Here is a 22251-nt window from a genome sequence, read left to right as displayed (position 1 = left end):
TCGATCTTTCTAAACCACATAAAAAGAAGAGTTCAATATTGGTATATTTATTTTTCTTCAACTCATGAGGACAAGCATAGAGATACCAAGTTGTTGTTTTAGTTTTAAGTTCAATTCAGTATATCCTACATGGACACAAACCAAAATTATAGCTTCTTGTTGACTAACCACAGAACACAGCTTTTCTTTAGACAACATTAAAGTAAAAGGAACAAGAATTGAACCCTCTCTTTCAGTGAACAAAAACTGAACAAAACTGCGCGAAGTTCTGCATTTCCCCAGAACATTTCAAACTTCGAATGGAAAATATGATGTGACTATTATAAAGATTCTGCTATTTAAAGACAAAAATGTTGAGATGTTCAGATTAAATTTCTGCATAATATTTAGCTTTGAACACCTGAAGAATGCAGTAATATAGAAATATTGCTATTACAATTCCTGTTTTGAAATCAATAGGAAGTTATATGTGCATACATTTGTGAAAATGGAACGGAGAAAACTATTATGCCTTCACCTTACAAGAAATACAACTTTTTCTGTCTACTATGTAATTGGTTTCTAATCAGCAGAAAGACAATGGGAAATGTGTATATAAAATAAACAAGAATCCTTGTGCTCCATGGCATATGAGGTTTATCAAAGTAGTGCTCCTAAAATATCTTTGGTGGGACGAGAATTTCTTTGAAACACATCCATGGTAAATCAGAGCTGTTTTTCTTGGATGAGAACAATCTGTTTAAAATAATAGTTTATTGTGGCCAAATGGAAGGTGAGAGCTGTGTGGGAAATAGAACTCTGACTGCAGACTACAGATGCTACAGACACTGGGAAACCTCTGATGTATTAAGGAATTTCAGGGACAACAGATGGACATGTTTGGATCTGCTGAGCATTCGTGCTTCCCACTGAACGGTTTATTAACTTCAGGACTACACCGAAAGTCTAAAAAAAGAAATAAACTTACAGGACTTCTCTCCTTCTCAGAGGCAACAGGCGCTTTCACAGTTTCACTGCAGGTAGGATTTCAGGATGGAAGCCATAATGGAGATGTTACTCAACAGAAACAACTGAAATAGCTTATTTTTTTTCTTGCCATTAATGTGTGCTTAGGGAAACATTTCGAAGTGCAAGTGCTTAATGAATGGGAGAAATTGTTGCCTCTAACAAGTAATGCAGTGCGACATTAAAATAGCTTAAAAAGGTAAAGAACCCACCGATTCTTTTCTGCTCATAGTTTTGCTTTGAGATCGGGAGCGGGAGATTGTACTGAAAAAGGAATCCTTTTTTGATGCAGACAAGGGTGGAGATCCTGTAAATTCACGTCCTCCAGACAAGCTCTCTATGCTTGGAGATGAACTGATGTTTTTTGAACTCTGGCCTGTAAAGCAAGTATAAAGTAACAAAAGAATTAATCAACTGGCAGTTTCTTTTCCCTGTAAATATTTCCTTGTCTTAATGAACATTCACTGAGATTCACAGAGAGCTCAACACAATGAAATGTTGAAGTGTGTCAGCATGCACTATGAGATTGAAGGACTATTCTGACATACATGGAACTTAATTTTTGTATGAGAGAAAAATACAAAATCTTAGTGTACATATAGATATACACACAAACACACACTATCTAGTGTATATTGAAACTATATATCTATATATATGTATGTATAAATACAAACTTATTATATATACACTATCATATCCAGAGACAGGAAACCTTCTCCTCCCTGTGCGGCATAATGAGCAAAAGTACCACCCCATAATAAAATAAAGAAAAGAAAAATCTGATGTCATCAACACTGCAAAGGAAATCCTTTTTCTCTCAATAAATAAACTACAAGACTTGGCACAGAAAGCTAAGAACAAGAACGTCAGATTCCAAGAATGGGCTGGATATTGAACATCTGGATCATAGTATCTAGACTTACAACAGGAAGAATGAAGTTCAGGAAAGAATGTAAGTTCTTGTGCTTCAAATTTTAAGGCCATCCCCACCTAACAGATATTTTGATGAAGCTTACTCAATAGTTACTTATTGTAATTCTACACAGCTTTTCAAAAGAATCTAGTGCTGTCCGCTGTCACAGAGAAGACATTTGGGCAGATTCCTGGACTGTTTCACCATGACACTGGATGTAGCCAGGCTGTCTTTGATAAGGACTGTTTCTTCCAGTTGAGGCCCACAAAGTGTTTTCAAATACTTAACTTAAAATTTTATTTTGATTAGCTCCAGAAGAAGAAAAAAAAAAATAGTATGTCAGTTTTCATTAACTTTCATTAAGAAAATGTTACATTAGGACAGAGGTTAGTTTTAAAAGAGACTTTCACTTATGTGCGTGAGGAAGTCAATCCAGAGTGACCCAATGCAATTCTAGAATTTTCCATTCTGAAAAAAAAGTAAAATAGCACATAAATCTACAGCTCTAGAATGATTCCCTTTCCTTGTTTTGTTGGCTATTCTGATGAGTCTGTTTATGTTCTCCTTTTTTCCTTTCCTTCGTTTTTGGTGTGCTTTTCATGCCATCATCTATAATATCAAGAATGAAACGAAATCATTCTGATGTCACAGATGTTCCACCTCCTTTGCGAGGCTATCACTGAATTTGAAACCACCTCCCTCGCAGATGCTGGGGGTTCATTCTTCTTTGCTCTGAGCTGCTCCCACCCTCGACGCCAGTCTGACTCCCAGATATGCCACATATTATTGCACAGACTTTACGGTGGATTTAGTGTTTTGTCATTGTGGATGCAGTACCAATTCCAAAAATACAAAACTAACTCCTTTTCTGGAATGGGCTAGTCTCCCCTTCATTATGCGGTGCAGTCTTCCCCCCATGATACAGGTTTCTAGAGAAATAAAAGAAAACTGAAAGACAGAGAAATGAAAGGAAATAGAGGCAGAAAAGGCTGCATAAAACACAAAGAAATTAAGATTTAGATACAGAAGGAGACCAGCTCTGTTGAGATTAAACATTTTAAAGAAAAGGAAACAACTAGCAAAACCTAGCCATACGGAAACATCTTAATTCAGTCATTTCAGATCTAGAACAGCAACTGTCCTCGAAGTGGTGTGGAAGTCAGCGGTGCCGTGCTTGGCCACCTGCCGGGTGGAGACACAGCCCGAGCCAAGTTCTCCGTGGAGTTTGTCCTACGCAGCACGCATGCACAGCCGCAGCCGCGTGAAACCAGCAATTCACATTTTCTTACGGGAATAAATACAGATCTATTTAAAATGTCCTCCTAGCAAGAAGCCTGTTAAATGCAAAGAGATTGAACTATCAAAGAATAGAACATCACATGTGACAAAACAGACCAAAAAGGATAAAACCCAAGATAGGATCTGCATTTAATATTCTCAACATCTTCTGGAAGACACTGGCATATAAAGTGCTTCCCACCTTTTCCTTCATTTTCTGCTTCCTTATTTTGCTCATCTCTCCCATGACCTCCCTGTATTTTATGCCCTCCTTCTCATAGTCCTGTGGACCTTCCTCTTTCTGCCGCCTCCTCTTCTTCAGACCCCTCCACATTGCCTCTTCTGCTTCTGCAACTTCCTTATTCCAACTTTTTCTTTTACATATTCTTTCCTTCCCACCAACTTCACTCAAATGCATCTTTCTGCTTCTTCACAGCTCTCCTCTAGTCACTTACCACCTACCACTTAGTCTGAACAGCTTCCTTGAAGGGCAGGAGATGGAGGAGATTTCACTTAACTTTTGCCTTCACATTTTATAGAGAAATGGGATATACATTAATCAGGTGAACATGAATCTCCAATTATGTAAATAATTCTAGAAGTGGAAAAGGAAAAAACACTGCACAGCAAACAAACTGCAGAAATAATTCAGTCACAAGAAAGTTTTCAGAAGACTTCTAATTTTAGGATAAAATCATGTCACTTGGCAACACCATTATCCTTACAGTTGCCTTTATGTAAGGAGACTTTATATGCAGTTCGTAGAGGCAATTTACAGTGAAAGTGTGGTTATACAGTAGGTAAAACTTAAAAATAGTTTTGGAACAGATGAAATTACATATTTTAGCAAATAAAGCATTTATCAAAGAAATTCACACAGATAAGCCAGAGCAGCCAATCTAAATGCTAAATATAAAAAAAAAAAAAAAAGTAATCTATTTGGTGGACAGAGTAAAGTACAATGAGAAAATATTTTATTATGTATAAATCAGACTAGATGGGCTCTTTCCCATCCTAGTAGTAAGAAGACTTTATCTTCTACTTAGGATCAAGGTTAAAAAAACAAAAAAAAGAGTTAAAAAATGAGCAATGTATGTTTTTCACATACTACTCCACTGCATGGCCTGCGTAACCCACTTTACCTGCAAATAAGCAGATTATGTAGTAAAATTATGTGGTGAGGATTTTTTGTCCCCCCTATATTCTGTCTTTCAGTTCTAAGGAAAAAAAGTCCAAAATATAAGAGGAAATTGAAAAGACAGACAACTATCCTTATGGCCTCTGCTTTGCTTACTGAACAGCTACACTTGAAAAGAGTGATCACAGTTTAGAAGAACAGAATGTACAACTACTTGCATAACCAAACAAGAGAAGAAATATGTATAGCTGAGATTTTGTGGACAGAACAATACAACTGTCCTAAAAGGGAATTTGTTCAAATAACCACAAGAGCTTTGACTAATCGGGTTCTTATGGATTATAAAATATAATGAAGATGAAAAATGAAAGCAATGCAACGTGTAATGAAACTAAGATATAGATGCAGTAAACCAGAAGTGATAAAAATACTATTTCTGTATGTTTTACACCCAAGTAAGAAGAAAGCTTAGGATGCACCTAATCCTTCTGCATGAATAAGCAAATCTGAGAAAATTATCGTCAGGAAACACTAAATTTCTATTCTGTCTCCAACCCTGTGAACAGTATTGTGACATGGATTATTTGGGGATATGATTAAGAATTAAGCAAGGCAGAAAGAATAGCACTTATGAATAATTACAGTGTGTTGCAAGTCATATAGCAAAGTTCTTGGATAGGCTCTTCCAATTTCCAGAGGAGTCATCATTTTTACAACTGTAAGTAAGAAAGCTGAAAGACAAGTCACACCAATCATAAACGTTTTCCCTAACAAAAAAGGCCACCTATCATTTCCCCAACACAGAAGTTTAGTGAAGCTGCTTCAAGAACATATAACTGAAGTCACTATGATGCTTTTGTAGTCTTTTACATGTATTATGGGTGCACCAATTTCTGAGGCATTAAGAACCCTTCACGTAACTTTGGAAATAACATTGCTTCATCGATGCAGAGATTTCAGGATCTTGGAGGATTACACAAAATGTCAATTTGTATCTTCTCTGCTGTGTGACTTACTGATTCTGCATCTTTCTTAATAAGCAGTGTGGTATGTTCTCACTCAAAAGCGTAACAAGGTGGTCATTTGGGAGAGTTTCTAATTTTGGATTATTCCTCAGGAAAAAAAAAAAAAAAAAAAAAAAAAAAAAAAAGCAACCCCCCCCCCCCCCAAAATAACAGATCTCTTACCCTCCATGTAGTATCAAAATGTGTAAAGTGATGCAATAAACTACAGTTAATAACTAACCAAACTCATCTCTCTTTAGCAGCTTAATCAGCACCCTGAGAACACCACTGAATCAAAACTCTCATCTTCCTCTGCTCATTCTATCAATCTCAGATAAATATATTATGCTTCCTTAAAAGGAGATCAGAGAAATCTTATCCCTGACCACCTACGCATATACCAGAAGGTCCTAAAGCCTATATGAAACAGGCTGAAGAAACCCCAGGCATCGAAATCAAATAAATGCTCATAAGGCACACAGAACAAATAGCTAAGGATCCCTGATATAAGCAGCAGTCTGAACACATTACTGTGTAGGATGTTTCAAAAATATATATATATGCACACTAAAATGCATAAATAGTTCACAGTAATGATGCACAGGATTTCATGCACTAAAAATACATCTACTTCTGAGGCAAAAAGGAGCAGCGTTACCTCCCTGTGCTGGCTTCTAACTGGCTGACTATTTGTCTGTTGCTAACGATAGTGGGGCTGACACCAGGGTCCCAAATGCTCTGCCTCAAAACCAGTTGGAAAATACACGGATGTGGTAGTGGGAAAAGGGACCAAACTGTTAGTATTGATGGCAGGGCAGAGGGTGGAGACATGCAATGTCTTGAAAAGAAGAAGAAAAGTTTAAATGTAATGTGATCTATAATAAAGACTTATAATTAAATAAATGATTATGACAAGAGGTGTGGAGAAAACTTAGTGAACGAAAAGCAAGCTTCAGATCTTATGAAGTTAAGTTATAGGGGAGATAACCATGAACTTTGAAAAATCAGAGGAAGAGGTGCAAAGGGCATACAAAACTGACGGCTCATTCTGTTTGGCCCCTACAGGGGAAAAGAATAGCTTTCATAGTTGTAAGGAGATCAAGGACAAAGACACCAAGAAGAACAGAAGTAAGGCATGATATATAATTCAGAACCATTCAGATCTGCTCATCTATTACTCTGTATTTGCCATAGTCAGGATGTAGAGTATTAAAATTTGCAAAAAGAATGATATGAGTTTTATAAAATTTTTCAGATAAATTACTTTCCCATTTTCTCCTGCACTGAAATTGGAACAAAGGCTTCCAGCACCTCCAAAATTTATTCAAACCATCACATCACACCCATCTGTATGCTTATTATTTCAGGCCAAGGCAAGGAAGCTGCTCTTGAGTCAAGCGCATTAAAGTAGGTGCTCAGCTCAAAATACCTGCCTCAAATACAGGAACAGGGAAGTAACGCAACTAAAAGAGACACTGACGGTCGAAGTGCCCCCCATGACAAAGCGTGAGATGGACTACAGAGCGCGGGGCAAACACACATTTCCAACGGCGACGGATGCTGGCGCACAGCGGATGTGACGGGAGGGCCCCCAGCCAGGGAGCGATGAAGCGGAGACTGTGTTTTTCTCTCTACACAACAGTGCCGCTCGGCGGATGGACAATGTCAGTGGATGGAGATGCCACGCATGGGAAAAACCCGCGGGGACGGGCGGGCGAGGCCCGCTGCCCCTGAGGAGCCGTACCTGGAGGGGCAGGGGCCTGCTGCAGCGGGCCCCGCGGCCCAGCATCGCCGCCTGCGCCGTCCTCGCCTGGGGGACAAACAACAGCGTTAGCAGGGCTCCCCAACAAATGCGGCTCGCTGAAGAAAAGAGCAGCAGCTTCGGGGGGGGGGGGGGTTTTTTTCGGCTGGAAGGCCCTGCTTCGAACACAAACGACGTGGTGAGAGAGCGGTGTAAGAGCAGGCAGCAGGAAACGGGGAGTTTTAGGAGTCAGGGCATCCCACGCGGCATTCAGACACGTGTGAAACCACGGTGCTTTTCAGAGACGGGGTTGTATCAAAATCTAAACCAAAACAGGCAATCAAAACCATTTTGTTTCTCGTACTTTACACTGACAGTGGCATACTGCTAGCCTGGGAGCATCGTATTCTTACTGTCAATAAAATCTCGTAATTCCCTAAGAATATGTATATTTATATGCTTTTTTAAAAAGGAAAAAAAAAAAAGCATTTGTTAATCAGTGTTTTATTCCTTTGATTTTTATTCAGTTCTGCTATCAGTAAGTGCAACTTCTTTTTCCTCCTGAAAAAGCATATTCTTTTTCTAGACAAAGTTCATAAATAATTCTAAATATGGAGAACATTTCTTTAGGGCATATTTGGTGACGGTGGAAATTCTGTTCGTGTTACAACAAATACTGCAGAAGTATCAACTCATAAAAACAAACAGTAGTCTAGAAACTCTTTAAATAGCTGATCACAGTTTTGGCAGAACTTCATCTTCAAACTGGTCCTCTAACTTGTCCTTGTGATAAAGCTGCACTCAAAACAAAAGCCTTTTGGGTTTCAGTGTGAAAGGATCGAGGACAACTCTCTGGCACTATGAGAGAAGAAGTGAGAGAGAAATGCTTTTTTCCTGGTAACACATTGCTGTTTGGGAATCAGAGTATCCAGTTTCTGAACACTCAAGAATTCAGTGGAACACAAAGGACAAAAATTTCGCTTTTTTCCCATATTTTTACATCATCAGTATTTTTGTCTTTCAAGGTAATGTACTCAATTAACAATCCAGTGAACCTGGAATCACAGGCTTGCAGTTATGGGTTTTTTTTGTTTGTTACTTTCTTTTTATTTACTAATATTAATCTGACGTTTTTCTATTTACATTACTGAAATTATACTCATTTTTTCTTAAAGAAATTCAGCAAGCACCAAAACTTTGGAGTGCACAATAATTACTACCGATTATGTAAACCAACCATCCCTCATCTGCAGTACAGCACAAGCTACCCCTGGAGGTGGCAGCATGAATGACACCTGACATTGCTGATGTTTTGGGAGTGGTAACTGAATAGAGCTGTTGAAGCTGAGGTAGGAATGTTTTGCCAGTCTTGCTACATATTTTGTAATGAAGGAATTCTTCACACTTAGTAAAAAAATAGATCAGGCAATTAATTTAATCTCCTCAGACTTATAACCCTCTACGTATTAATTTAAATTATCAGCACTACTTGAGCATTCACAACCTGAAAGGACTAATACGATAGGAGAAAAAAGGATTATTCATGACTTGATGCCAATCAGATTTACAGTACTTCAGTCTGTTATACTGTCCAACTGAGCATCTGTGAGTGTTAGATCAATGGGAAGTGCAAATGTCTTATCAATTTCAATCCTAAATATGTGCCTCTGCCTACCTCAGCTAAATAACCAAGCTGCAGGAGGCTGAGGAGAACTAACAACACAGTGAAGAACAGGAACATAAGACAATTAGTGACAGTTCGTAAGTAACTTTGGAACCTTACAGTTACAAAACACACCAAATAGATACTCCAAAGCTAGAACAGAATCCAGAGTTTGCAAAAAGCCAACGTAGAAGGTCAAAAGGCACGTAAAAAGTTCAGCACAAACGGGAGTGGAACGAGAGCTTCTCAGATATGGTTATATTCTAAATCCTAAATCCTAATGCCTGGGATAGAAGTACCCTCAACTTCTCAGAGCTGTGGGGAGTGCCCTCATTCACTGCAGATGCTGTACAGCACTTCCTCGGGGTGGCGATACTGTCCTTCTGCACAGAACAGAAAAGTCTTATTCTCACTTTCAAGGCATGATGGAGATGGTGCTGAGCTGTTCACAAAGGTATCTGCATCATGCTTCAAAAGAGTCTTTTTAACCTGTCTCTGCCACAGTGTCACTGCAAATAAGGCTAAGCTGTTCCTACATTTAAACTTAATTCAGAGAGAACTCACTGGGCAGCCTTGAAGAGACTGTATTTCTATTACTAATTAGGCTTCTCTTTGAATATAGGTTACAGCACCTGCAAATGTAGTTAGCTGCTGTCATCCACAATTTCTATCCAGGCAATATACTGGTAGCTGTACATGCCTGGAACAAGCATGGTACTAATACATAAAACAAAAGTCACTGTCACCTCAACCAATTAAAAAAAGTATATTTATATTTTGTTGCCTTTAAATTACTTCTGCAAGTGTCGTACCAAGTATGGATAGACAGAATAGGGTGAAAGAAAGCTGCAGGCACTGAAGCACTGCAGAAGGTTTTGTTCCCTCTTACCATGAAAATTCTTTGTGCCCTACATCATAACTTCTTGATAACTCTACCGAATCTCCATATTCCTGTTGATATAGAAATATGTGCACAATTTGTACATGACAATGACCAAAAATAGCTACAATTTTTTATTCTGATTCTTTTATAAAAAGTGTCAGGTGTATTTCTGGATGATGCAACATGTTGGCACATACAAGTGCAAACAGGATCATCCTTGACCAGCTAGATCAAGATTAAGCTACAGTCAATTCTACCTATAGAAGTTGCTTCAAATTTTACATTTCTTCCATATTAAGTAGGGAAAAGAAAATAACCACCTGAAGACCACTTTTCAATCCAAAAGGTAGAAAACCAGGCATGTGATATGGGAACTACGGAAAACTTTTTAAAAAAGGCAAACAAAAAAGCTTGTCCAAAATTGGGGAAATTATTTAGTTTCACACATAATTTTACTTCCACTGATGTGAGCAGGATTTGCACCACGGACTTAAACAGGACTCCACATGCCAATAGTAACCATAGGCCAAATGAGGCCATTGCACAGCAGAGAAATCACCGTGTTTCAGTTTCACGCTTGCACAGCATTGGGGCCTGTAAAACCCCTGCTGGAGCAATTTCTGAGACTGTTCCAGGATTCTGAGAGAAGCTGCACATCTGGATTTTGCCAAGCAGCTTTAGTGGCCCTTCCAGAAGTGCCTGCACCTCTCTGCTTCCAGACAACAGCTGAGCCTCTGATTTCTGCTCCCTCAGTGTCTGCTGGGGAGGCGATGCATCATGAAAGGACTAACTTTGGACTGTACAGGCCAGGTCACCAACTTCAGCTACAAATTGTTTCCCTTCCTCTTACACTTGCAAATCTGGGAAGAAATTACTACGTAATGGTTCAGGGTGGCAACCAGCACCAGTCCTCAAACTTACAACCTTTACCGAGGATGGGTTGCTAGAAGCCGCAGATACCGCATCACTCTGCATACTCCTTGCAGAGAACACACTGCCGTGGGCTGCTGGAAGATGAAAAGCAGTAACACACCTTGAGTCTGGCAGGGTGCAGGAAACAACTACTGAAGCTGAGCTTGTGACTTTGTTGTTTGAATAAACTGTCCTTGAGAAATATAAAAACAAGGCTCAAGAAAAAGAAGTGGTACTTAATACACAAAGAAAGTGCAAAGGGCCATCACAAATTATTAAAAGGCAAATACATGTTATTGTTACAGAAACTTCTCAAATAGCTCCACACATTCTAAAGGGAGTAAGATTTCGTTTATTTAGAACTACTTGGTAATTGATCTAACATCCTTCACTCATATTTAGCTAATATTGCTATGCATGGGGTTTGTGCCAATAACCTGAAGAAACCTACATGAAATTAGTCTTACAGTTAAAAATACGTTGCATTTAAAGGACTGAAAAATTAATTGGCTAATGTTTATGGTAACAATGTAGTCTGTTGGTATGTCTGATTTAATTTCTGGTTAGTATTTTTGTAAAGGTTCGAAACTTCCTATAGTATTTGTACATTGCTGAGGTAACATCTAATTCTGTATTACATTGCAAACGTGCTGTTGTACTCAGCATAGATGTCCTACTTAAAAAAATTCTGTTTCTTCTCTTTCCTCCAGATGTGTACCCATCACAGTATAAAATCAACACAAGGACCTTCTTCAGTCCTGAAGACGTGTGGCAAAGCTTCCCCCCTTTTGCGGCACTGCCACACGTTCCTCCCTTACCTTTGCCCAGCTGAACTGGCATGCTTTCGGACTTCATCATCCTCTGCTGCTGTGCCTGGTGGTGGGGCTGGTGGTGGGGCTGGTGGTGGTGGGGCTGGGGGGCTTCCGCTCCACTTCTGGTGGGCACTGCGGGGGGAGGAAAGCTGCTCCCGCCGGCAGGAGCACCCACAGCTCCGCCTGAAGCCATAGCTGGAGCAATGAGCTTTCGGCCAAAATTCAGTAAGCTGTTGGAGACTTTGTTAATGTTCAGCGGAGCAGCCTTAGCGCCGGCGCTGAAAACAGAAGAGGAGAAATCATCACATCCTCGCCAACGGGTAGGACAGGCGCAACAGTGCATTCATGGTTCTCCAAAACTGGGGGAAAAAAATCCAGGATTTCAACAGTACGAAGAGGGGGTTTTACTATGGTCGCACTGGCATACACGCAGGAACCACAGGGACTACACGTGGTGCGAGTTTTTCCCAACCAGTAGTGGATAAATTGTTTTGTCCCTTTCTTTCTGAAAAATGCAAGCAAACCCTAAATAAAGCAAGTTTATTCCAGTTTTCTTAATTTGACTTTTTAAATGAAAAAGATGAGAAGAGTGACAAAAAGCAATCCAGGCTCTAAAGCATCAAACAGTTTATAAAATTAAGTTTTTGCACTTCTTATTCAAAGACTGCTTTAATACTTACTTCTGCTAGATCAAATTATCTTAAATGTTCAAAATAACTCAAACCTAAACATTTCGTTTGACAAGCAAAACTAACACTAGACTGTTTTTAGGCTGGCAGAGCTAGATGTCTCTTGCTCTTACTTCACCTTCTACCCAGCCTAGCCATTTCAAGACAAGCACTTTTTAATGGGAATTCTAAAGTGATTTTGGCTGAAGAATGGCTTCAGGATATGACGCGTATACCGGATCATGATCCTTATCATTGTTACTTTTTATTTTTAACTACAGTGGCTATTTAATTCACTTCAGTTATATGCAACATTAAGAACGAGGAAACTGTTGGACCATTTAATCTGTCTAAAATAAAGAGGCAAAGCAGCTTCTAATTCCCAGTAGAAGTGTTCACATAACCCAGGGATCAGCAAGCCATTCCTATCTGTTCATGCAATATTTTCCCGTTTTATATAATTAATGCTTGAAATACCCTCCACAGAAATATATCACAATCACAGAGACCTTTCCACTCCTGAGGTTTTATTTTACTGATCTGTACTTCAGCGGTATAAATAGCTCCTTTAAAAATTTTGAAGAGATACATGTAATTAAAAAGAATACAATGATTGTACTGGGGGAATAATAGTTTTGCCATGTTTTGAGGAGGTTTAGCTAAAAATAAACTGCAAATGAATTAATATGGATAACTTGTAACTTGTGCAGGCACCTGGAAAAGTAATTTTCATTTTGCTTTTTATATCACTTCCCTATTTGTCTCCAGATACGTTTTTTTTTTTAGAATACACAATATAAATGCGTGCACACATATAGAACATATCCAGAAAGTTACAACAGCTGAGTTGTTTAGCCTCAGAATAGTTACGGTTAAAATGAGAGACAGCAGAAGGAAGTATGTGAGCCTGCACGCTCATGAGATACAGCCCCAAGCTGCGTGGGGCCCTTCTGCCACATACTGGTGATGGAAGAAAGACAGCACTTAGCATTTTTTTGGAGGAACAGCACTGCAGAGGCTGGGACAAAGTATTGCTCCCCAATTTATGGAAGCTGGAAAGGAATGATTGCTGGATAATAATTACAGGATGTTTTTGTGTCCCCTCATTTTATTAATTGCTGCCAATGTTACAAAAAGTCTTTTGTAGCACCTGAGAATGACTGATAAAGTCACTACAAAGAGAGCATCTTCAGAACTAGAAAACACGCTTGCAGAAGTCCCAAGTGGTTTCAAAAGCAAACTGAACAGGTCCCAATGACTTTAAAGAAGAGGACATGGTAAAATGTTTATTACTATTCAATTTTACTCTGCTACTACCTAGCAGAATCAGTTATTAATCAGTTCCCCAAGGTATTGCGGAGACTCTTCAGGAAAAAATAGGGATTTTTTTCTATTCCATCACTTATATGCGGCATCAGAGGAGTCAGCACTGGGCCTTTTGTTCAATGCCTTCTCCATTCCAGAAAGAAAACAAAGATTGTAGCGTTGAAGGTGGAAGAAGAAATGCCAAATGCTGGCTTAGCAGGTATCAATCACTTATCAACAGTTTGCGATGAATCTAATTACATCACTGTTTTTGGGGGTCACACCAGTAGTAACTTGCTTGAGATTCAGAATCCAAACTTTGGTATATTTGGCATATTTTTTCCCCTCAGTTTACTGAAACTAATCACCATGCTTGGGATAGTCTGTATCATTAACTCACATGAAAAATCACCATAGAAAGAAGACAATGGCTTGCAGATCGAGTCCTAGGTTTGTGATGTCTCTAGGTCTAGAGCCTTGACAATCAGTAAAAAAAATCCTTGACTTTGCACAAAAAATGGTATTTACTGAAAGTAAATCTTTTTTCTCTGACAAGCTACCTGAGCAACAAAGCCACTGGATACTTTGAGCTAACTGCATCATTGGAATCGTGATGGTCCACAGATGCAGGAGACAAAGCTTATGCAGAGGCTTGTGTATTTGTGTCTACTAGCTTGTTTCTTTCTCGTTTCTTTTTTCCAGATACGTTTTGCTTAATAAAAAGCATCAGTTTTCCTTCTACATTGTTTAATTCACTGCTTTGACGTATATGTAAACCAGAAGAAGTTGGTTTATTTGCATTTTTCAGATGGTTAGAAAGAAACTTTTTGAGAAACTTTACAGGAATAATAAACATGAAAAACTCTTCTCTAAGCTGTTATGTCCAAAATATGATTTTAAAAAATGCTTTCAACAATCATGTGCAATGAATTTTTATAATTATTTGTAAACTAGAAAGGATAGTTATCGCAGCTCCTAATACCTATGTGTGATTTGGCTCTGCTGTGAACTGACACTGATAATGATCAGCTCAGAACGCATACACATACGTTAAAAATAAATAATGGTGCTATCTAAATTTCTTGTCAAGAGCTGGTCTTAGTAAAAGCATTCTGAAGTTAAATCTATTGTGCAGTTTCTCTGAATCATAGCTTCAGAAAATGAATAGCGAGGTGCTAGATGTCTGGAGGAGGTATGTTATAACTGAGCTGAAGTTCAGGAAAGTAAGAACAATATATCTATTTGTTATCATTTTAATGTTTGATATATTAATGCAAAGGATGATTACAGCCATTAAACATGGATCAATATCTACATTTTCGTCATCTAAATGCACCAGACATGCACAACAATTACAAGAAAAAATGCTGATTGATTATGTTGTAGAGTTATCAGCAGATGCATTTAAAAGTAAGGCATCAGTTTAAAAATACGAGTATCAAGAAGACGTGAATTCCATCTATGAAGCAAACAATTTTGTTTCATCACAATAAGCATCATTGACCTTGACTATGAATGGTATATTTTTAAACTAGCAGTAGGAAGATGATTCAATCTCTGCAGTTTTCTGCTAAGATGAAAATGTTTTGTTTTAAGCAAGCCTTATTCAAAGGCGTTTCTCTCTTCAGTAAGTAGCCATTATGAGAGATGAGAGACAAATATATGAACATGATGGATTAAAAAGTTTTATATGTGATAAAATAAGCAATATGTATTAGAGATTTGCCAAGATATTTTAAATATATCACTGTGCCTGTGGAATTAAAGATGGAAAAGACCTGGTAGCTGATCTAATCCATCTCTCTGCTCACTGCAGAAACATTTCCTAATGTAACCTCTTCCAGTTCTCCCTTTAGTCCAATCTTAGACAGATTTATCATATTTGACCTACTTTAAATGTTCCTGTGTTGAGATAAAATTATCGCAGTTATTACTCTATCTGAACTATTCTAAACAATTTCTCCTCTCCTTTGGTGTGTATTATATATATATATATATATATCTGTGTGCAATGAATTTATATTACTACATAGATTTAATGGACATTTGTTTCCTTAGAATTTAAGTCTTCAACAGGTGTCATTCCTGTTAGGGCTTTATGGTTTATTTATTGTTTAAAAATCCTTGAAATGTTCCTTTTGAAATTTTTGAATAAATTATTTTTCAAGTTTAGGCAACCCTTGAGGCCATTTTTTAAAAGGCTGAATAAGCAAAAACACTAATAAAATGCAATAGAATGCAGCAATCTTTGACTGACACCTTTCCCCAACTTTAAAAAAAAAGAAAAAAGAAAAAAAGAAAGATGCTTTTGCAGTCACTCAGCTTTAATTTCTGCTCCCTTCTCCATTTTTAAGAGCTTTTTAATCTACTCCATTTTAATTTTAGCTCGCTTTCAACATAACTGATTTAAACAGATTTTGCCAGCGGTGCAAAGGTCTAAAAGCCAGCAAGTCCCTCGGACTCGGCAGGCGCAGCCTCCGGCTGGGGACAGGTGCGATCCAAGGAACCGCCTGTGACAGTCCAAACTGAAGCAAGGCACCGCGTCCTGCGCTGGCTTGCCCCACAGCCACCACTGGGGCACGGGCACCTCTACATTTGTGGCTATCGGAGAAAACGGCGCTGACAAGGAATTTGAGCAGTGTTGATGACGCAAGCCATTTCCAAAACAAGGGAGGAATGCTGCAAAAAGGTTTAGTAAAAATGACTTCAACCCGGGTTTACATCAATTCAATTTAGTTTACACAGCTTCTGGTGCATGGGTACTCCAGATTGCAATTAGATTTGCTGTCGGAAGAAGTTCAGCTACAGAATTTACACTGGCACTGTTTTACCCCCTGCTCTTACTATACACGTCATTGTGAAAGAACGTCCTCAGCCTTAAAAACATGCCAGTGAGCTGACTGCAACACTATCTGTAAAACTAATTTTTCATGTAATAATAGGCAAGGTAAAGATTTAAAATAAATGTCATGAAATAATCAGATGTGCTTCTAATACTGCTTCTGTAATTCCTGTCTGGAATAAAAGCGACTTCTGAAATATTTTGTTTATGTAAGGTCAGTGAACACATACTCAGAAATAGCTTACCGGGTTTTGTTCATCAAGTCTGCTCCACGTGCTTTGTAGTAATCTAAATTTTGTTGGAATTGGTGAGTCACCGGTCTTGGATTTCTCTGGGGAAAAAAAAAAAAAAAAGTATGTATTTTTAAAAATTAATAACTTGCTGGAATTTTCTGAGATTTAAAGCAGATACAAGAAGTTTGGTCATTAATGAAGATTAGAAATTTATAAATTTAAAGAATAATTTATTTTCCCAGGAACTTGGTTTCTCACAGCGATAAGGATGATGGCTGTAGTTGATGTTGGCTGCAGTGGTGACATTTCTAATTAAATCAATAAGTTTTGGACAAGTTCAGATACCGTTATGATTTCTTCCTTTAGCTCAGATACAGTATTTTACCACCTCCAAGACAAAGTAATATGCTTTCAAAGAAAATGCTAATAGCAAGGAGAAGCTATAGCTAACATTTTGAACTGAATGCCTCACTAGCAGTGTCTTGGCTAAGCAAGAATTAAATTTAGTGAGACAACCTGAACAATGCCACTAGATGGCACGCAGAGCCTTTTTTCTCTCCAAATTTTACCCTATTCCAACCCGGGGCCACGAATAAAGAACTCTTCTCCTGTAATAAAGTGTATATAATTAATACTGAAACCAGAAGCCACTTGTTATTCTCCACCTCTGCCACAACGAAACTATTTCACTGAAGCACACTGCCTTCAGTGGTTCTGAAATCATCCTTTTTGGACCTAATAATCCACTGAACATTAATTAACTAGATCACAGTACATGCATAAAGTATCTCGATTGAATGAAGAACATTATTTAGAGGGGGAAATAAATGTTTCTAAGTAAAAAAATTTGCATACATATGAAACCAAAATATCAGAGAGGTACAGAGAGGCACTTTTAATATATATATCTGAATAATTATAAGATAAATGGCTTAAAGTAAATAATTTCTAGTATGAGAGAAAACAAAATGGTAAATTTATACATAATGATCAGCTATATTGTATAAAACAGATCTAAATACTTTCCAAGTATTTGCTTTAAAAGTTTATTCATGCATTGGCTGTTGCCTCACGTTCTGATCTGCCTTCTTAAGTCCTGCTAGTAGCAAACACAGTTTTAATGAACTATGCAATGACCTTTCCGAACTAGCTGTTCACAGATGAGAGTACATTATATTTTGGACAGTGTCAGTCTTCAGTTGTTTCAGTTTCACATGTTGTATTTTTGTCCTCCAGATTTTGTTATGGACTGCAGTATCCATACTTTTATCCTCTCTCATTTTCCGCATAAGTGCAAATAACCCTCCTATCTTGGAAACCTTATTTTCAGAGGAGGATGCAGAAGTTGCATTTTAAAGACCAGAATACTGTATGTGCCCAAAAGGAGAGAAGCAGATTTAAAGTGGTGGTACATATCAAAGGCCAGGATGATTTCCGGGGTCAAATTTAAGGCTGGGAATTTCCAGATCATTTCCTGCAGTCAGACTTAATCTTGTATGAAATGTCTCACTTTCTTTCTTTGGAAACACATTAAACATTTTTAAAATATATCCTGGTTTTAATGTTCATTAAAAAATGAAACAACTAAAAGCTATTAGACAAGCATAAAAACAATCCTCATCTATCCTACCACCCACATTGTAATGGCCGCTCTACGTTTTTCTTCTCCTGTTATAAAAACAATATTTGCATAACTCTACCCATTCATACGGCTTGTAAGTCAGTCCTCATCAACTAACAGCAATAGCAATGAATCAGCTTTAGTTACTATTGCTCTAGTTTGGTAATTCAATGCATTTCTATGATAATCAAATCCAAACTGACGTGATGAGGATAACTGATGGTTCTGCGACTACTATGAGAGTAATCAGTGTAACTTTTCTCCCGTGAACTAAATAACTTTTCTCTTTACGTGTCTTGATGACCATTTCAACAAGGTGGAAGAGTAAGAGATGGTTAAAATAATGGCCACTTCTAACTCATAAGACAGCCCTTTGAAAAATTCGTATTACCAGATGCCAGCCAGTTTTGCAATTTGTTTCCAGTAACTCAGTATGTATTTAAACTTATGAAAAACAGAAATTTCTTTTCCACCACCCAATAAATAAAGGATTATTACACATAGCTTCTGAATTAAAAAAAAAAAAATCATGTAGAACGGTATCTTGAAACATATTTATGCAGAAATGACAAGCAATTCAAGACACAAAAGGCTGATCTACTATCTAAGCACTTAAAGCCATTAATAGGAGTAATGATGTAACTGGAATATGTGAATGAGGCTCAAGCATCACTTTCACAGGGGCCTATTTAAATTCCTGTGAGGTTTAAAGGTATCAAAGGAAGAAGCAGTTTAAAGTACTATTACATGTAGTGAAAAAAAAGCCCTTGGAAAAAACGCTGTTGAAAAACATAAGAAATGCAAGGCAGTAAAACCTAAGGGTTACTGCTGCAACTCTTTTTGTAACACTACACAGATATCCTTTTGAAAAATTTCATGATTTAAAAAAAACAATGTGACATATATGTTAGCAGACAAGTATCTGTGAAGTATCGCCACAGAAATTTTAAATACTTCTGAAAACTGAAATTCAGACAGCAAAGTATATGGTTTTATGAAGATTATCATCTTTATGTCATTGTGACTGTCCTTTAAATTTTACGTTCTTTTTAACCATTTCAGTAAGTTAAATATAAGCATAAATGGAAAATTACACAATTACAGTATCTCTTCATTTTTAATGTTAAACTAATTCCCCTCTCTAAGCATTCAATCTGAGCTGTCCCCTATTTTTATTCCATGTATTAGGACTGAAGACTAAAGAAATTTCTTTACATCAAAACATAGTTCTGTTATTTAAAATATTCACAGTAACCACATTTTTTCCCTACACAGTGCAATTTAGAATGATCCCATTTGTATTTTTAATTACTTAGACAAGTTTTTCCTTTTCCTTTTCAATTTGTGTAAGTATTTTGACTAGTACCTCAGATAAAATCTTTTTTTCTTAAAAGGACAATGTTAAAATGACGGTGAAGTCAGCCCTCCAAATCGGTAGTTTGTTGAGTCCCCCTAAGAAATTGTGTAAGGGCATTTTACAGATTAACACATTTTTTTTCCCCCTTCTAAGGAAAGGGAGTGCAGAAATCAGAGAGTAAAACTGCCTGTGCCAATGCTAGAAATCCTTCTCCCCCACGCCCATTCTGTAAGAACAGTCTGATGGTTTTATAATTCTTCTACTCTTAATTTCTAGCTAGAGTGAGTTTAGTTTCAATTTACACTTTTAGAAGGACAGTGTGTAAGATTCAGATAAAGAAGCACACGTAGAAATTGATGTGATGTTGAACTTTTGTCTCTTCAAAATGTATTAGCCACAGCCCAAAGGGAACAGATGCTTTTAAAATGGTTTGGGTGTGCCTGAGGTACTCCTGCCTCTGAGCCCTTCCTTGCTTAAAAGATGCCCCCCCCGCCCCTTTGCCTGCTGAAGTCCTAACTCCCACCCTCCCACTTCTATTCCCAGCCACCACCAGCCTGACTCACACCAATTCCCACGGCTGTCAGGAGGTTCTTGGGGACTTTCTACTTGTTTTTATTCTCCTCCAGGGACAGGGGGCCGAGTTAAGTAATGCTCACGCCCGCTCCCTTCCCAGGCGCGGGGCCCAGGCTGTGGTCAGAACCACACCGAACGCAGCTGAGATTCCCTAAACTCGCATGAAGTGCTGAAAAGCAATTCCCACCAGCTAAGGATTGTGCTCCATATGCTCAGATTCCCTAGTGTAACTCTTTTCCTCCCTGGTCCCCCGAGACACACCGCGTCACGTTACCCACAGAGTAGATAGGATGGAGCCAAGCGCGCCTGTGCGTGACAGAAGCCACAGGCAGACTGTTCTACAGCACACCAGGAAAACCAGGTTACTGCTGCAAGATAACGTTTCACCATCTGAATGCACATTATTTGTAAAAGTTTACAGGCAGGTGCAAGCGGACGAATCTCTACAACACTCTTGTCTTCTTCATCGAGGTATTTCATTTCCTCCCTCTTTAGTATTATTAATAGAAAAAAAACCCCCAAAACAATTCCGTGCAAAATCTGAAGGTTCAGAATAAGAGACAACAATGAAAAAAGATTTTCAATATGTCTGATGAAAAATGAGACTTATTTCAGCGAACATGCTATTGCCTCAATGCCAAGGGAAAAGCACTCGTCATTAGAGAAATGAATTGCTCAGCTGTTTATAAGCAAAAAGCTCTGGGGGAATTTCTCAAGGCCCAAACCACAACGCATTGCAGGGTTACACAAACATATGTTGCAGGTGTTTTAGGGGAGACAGGTGGGAAAACCTCAGCTACTGAAAAATACTCCGGTTAATAGATTGGATCTGAAACTAGATAACCTAAACGCAACAGAGAAAAACCAAACAAAACAGCAGCAGTGAATTATACATACACGCAGCAATAGGCTTAACAAAATAATCATCTCACTAGTGCCAAGCAGGATTTTTTAAAACTAGGCTTTTTTTCAATATATTAAACAAATGCTGCCAAGCATATATCTTTTTTCTAAACTAATAATATTTTAAAGCTAAACCAAAGAGCAGACTGAACTAAGCATATATAAAGAGAAGGATAACGATGCAGTGTTGTTCTTTTTAGTTAAACAAGTATTTTTTAAGGAGCCAGTTTGCTCCTTTCCCCCCTCTTTAGCTGACAGGGCAGTACTGGCTTTTTCATAATTCTTGTTCAGCCTAAGACATTTTTGTATTAATTTTTTCTTTTTTCTTTCATTTGTTTCTAATGAAAATTCGAGGAGCGTATGACCCTATATTCAGTAATGACTGGGAGGTCAGCAAAGGTTTATCTTTTCCTTCTAGATCACCTATGCTTCTTTCTTCAGTAAACATGATACAAACATGGCAAAATCTGGACTGAGAACAGAGCTGAAATATAGCAGCTGAGATGTGGATAAGGAATACAGTTTTATCAGTTCGGCAGCAGTTTTTCTATTAGGCACTAACAATAAATATGAAGTGCATAGTAATGACTACCTCATAGCCTAACTGCACAGAGAATTTCACTTTTCCTCCTTTTATTCTTTTGTCATGTATCCAAGCAGCTGTCTCCACCCTATGACTGGATTTATACTGTATAAGTAATGGCTTAACGTTACATAAACATACCATAATATTTTGTATACTAAACAACCAACCCACCCCAAACTCTGGAGAACCCAAAGCAAATGTCCTTCCCCAAAGAAAACTTTCCCTTCACCTTCTGATTTTCCCCCTCCCTAGTTATACCTTCTGAAGAACAAGCAACCAACTGGAGCACAAAAGCTTTTCCATCCACCTACAAACCACTGAGTTAAATACTTACTAAAAAGAAAAAACCACAGTGAGACATTAGAGGACATAATGTGCAATTGCCAGTTCTAAAGTGGTTCAAGGCCAATAGCAAAATATTATCCAAAACTTAGGTTGATAGTCTGCATCTCTCAACCTTATGTATGAAAGCAGCACAACATGAAGAGTATCCTGCACAGAGCTAATAAAGAACTTCCTTTAATCACAGGAGTCAGGAGATCCATGCACTAATACTGGTGTTGGCAAAGGAACACCATAATCCTCAAACTGGGAATAATGCTTCCTGTTTACATTTTTTAGTAAGATGCTGCGGGTCTCAATCGTGGAACTTGTTATTTACAATGCAATAACAGCATGAAGAATTATCATATTTAATCGGTTCTAAAGAAAATTAGGGAGTTGTTTTCTTTGTGTTTTTTTTTTTTTTTTGTTTGTTTGTTTGTTTGTTCGTGGTGGGTTTTTTTTTTTTTCCCAAAACAACAAAAATTCC

At 38.0% G+C, this 22251-nt stretch overlaps 1 protein-coding gene across 4 annotated transcripts in view; it reads right to left on the bottom strand.

The window, feature by feature from the left end:
• TBC1D5 (TBC1 domain family member 5) overlaps window positions 1–22251 on the bottom strand; it is a 322975-nt gene that overhangs the window by 45605 nt on the left and 255119 nt on the right. For 3 of the 4 annotated variants that reach the window (XM_032991381.2, XM_032991383.2, XM_032991382.2), the window contains 4 exons: window positions 16413–16498; window positions 11359–11630; window positions 7086–7151; window positions 1218–1381 (listed from right to left, as the gene is read on the bottom strand). In XM_032991381.2, coding sequence (XP_032847272.2) covers window positions 1218–1381; window positions 7086–7151; window positions 11359–11630; window positions 16413–16498 — 588 coding nt within the window. The remainder of the gene's footprint in view (window positions 1–1217; window positions 1382–7085; window positions 7152–11358; window positions 11631–16412; window positions 16499–22251) is intronic. The other variant, XM_032991384.2, reaches the window with a different exon arrangement.

This window comes from Tyto alba, unplaced genomic scaffold (genome assembly GCF_018691265.1).
Source record: "Tyto alba isolate M040663 unplaced genomic scaffold, T.alba_DEE_v4.0 Super-Scaffold_38, whole genome shotgun sequence".
Classification (NCBI taxonomy): domain Eukaryota; kingdom Metazoa; phylum Chordata; class Aves; order Strigiformes; family Tytonidae; genus Tyto; species Tyto alba.
Note: the sequence above shows the minus strand (reverse complement) of the source record. Positions and strands in the feature narration are given on the sequence as shown.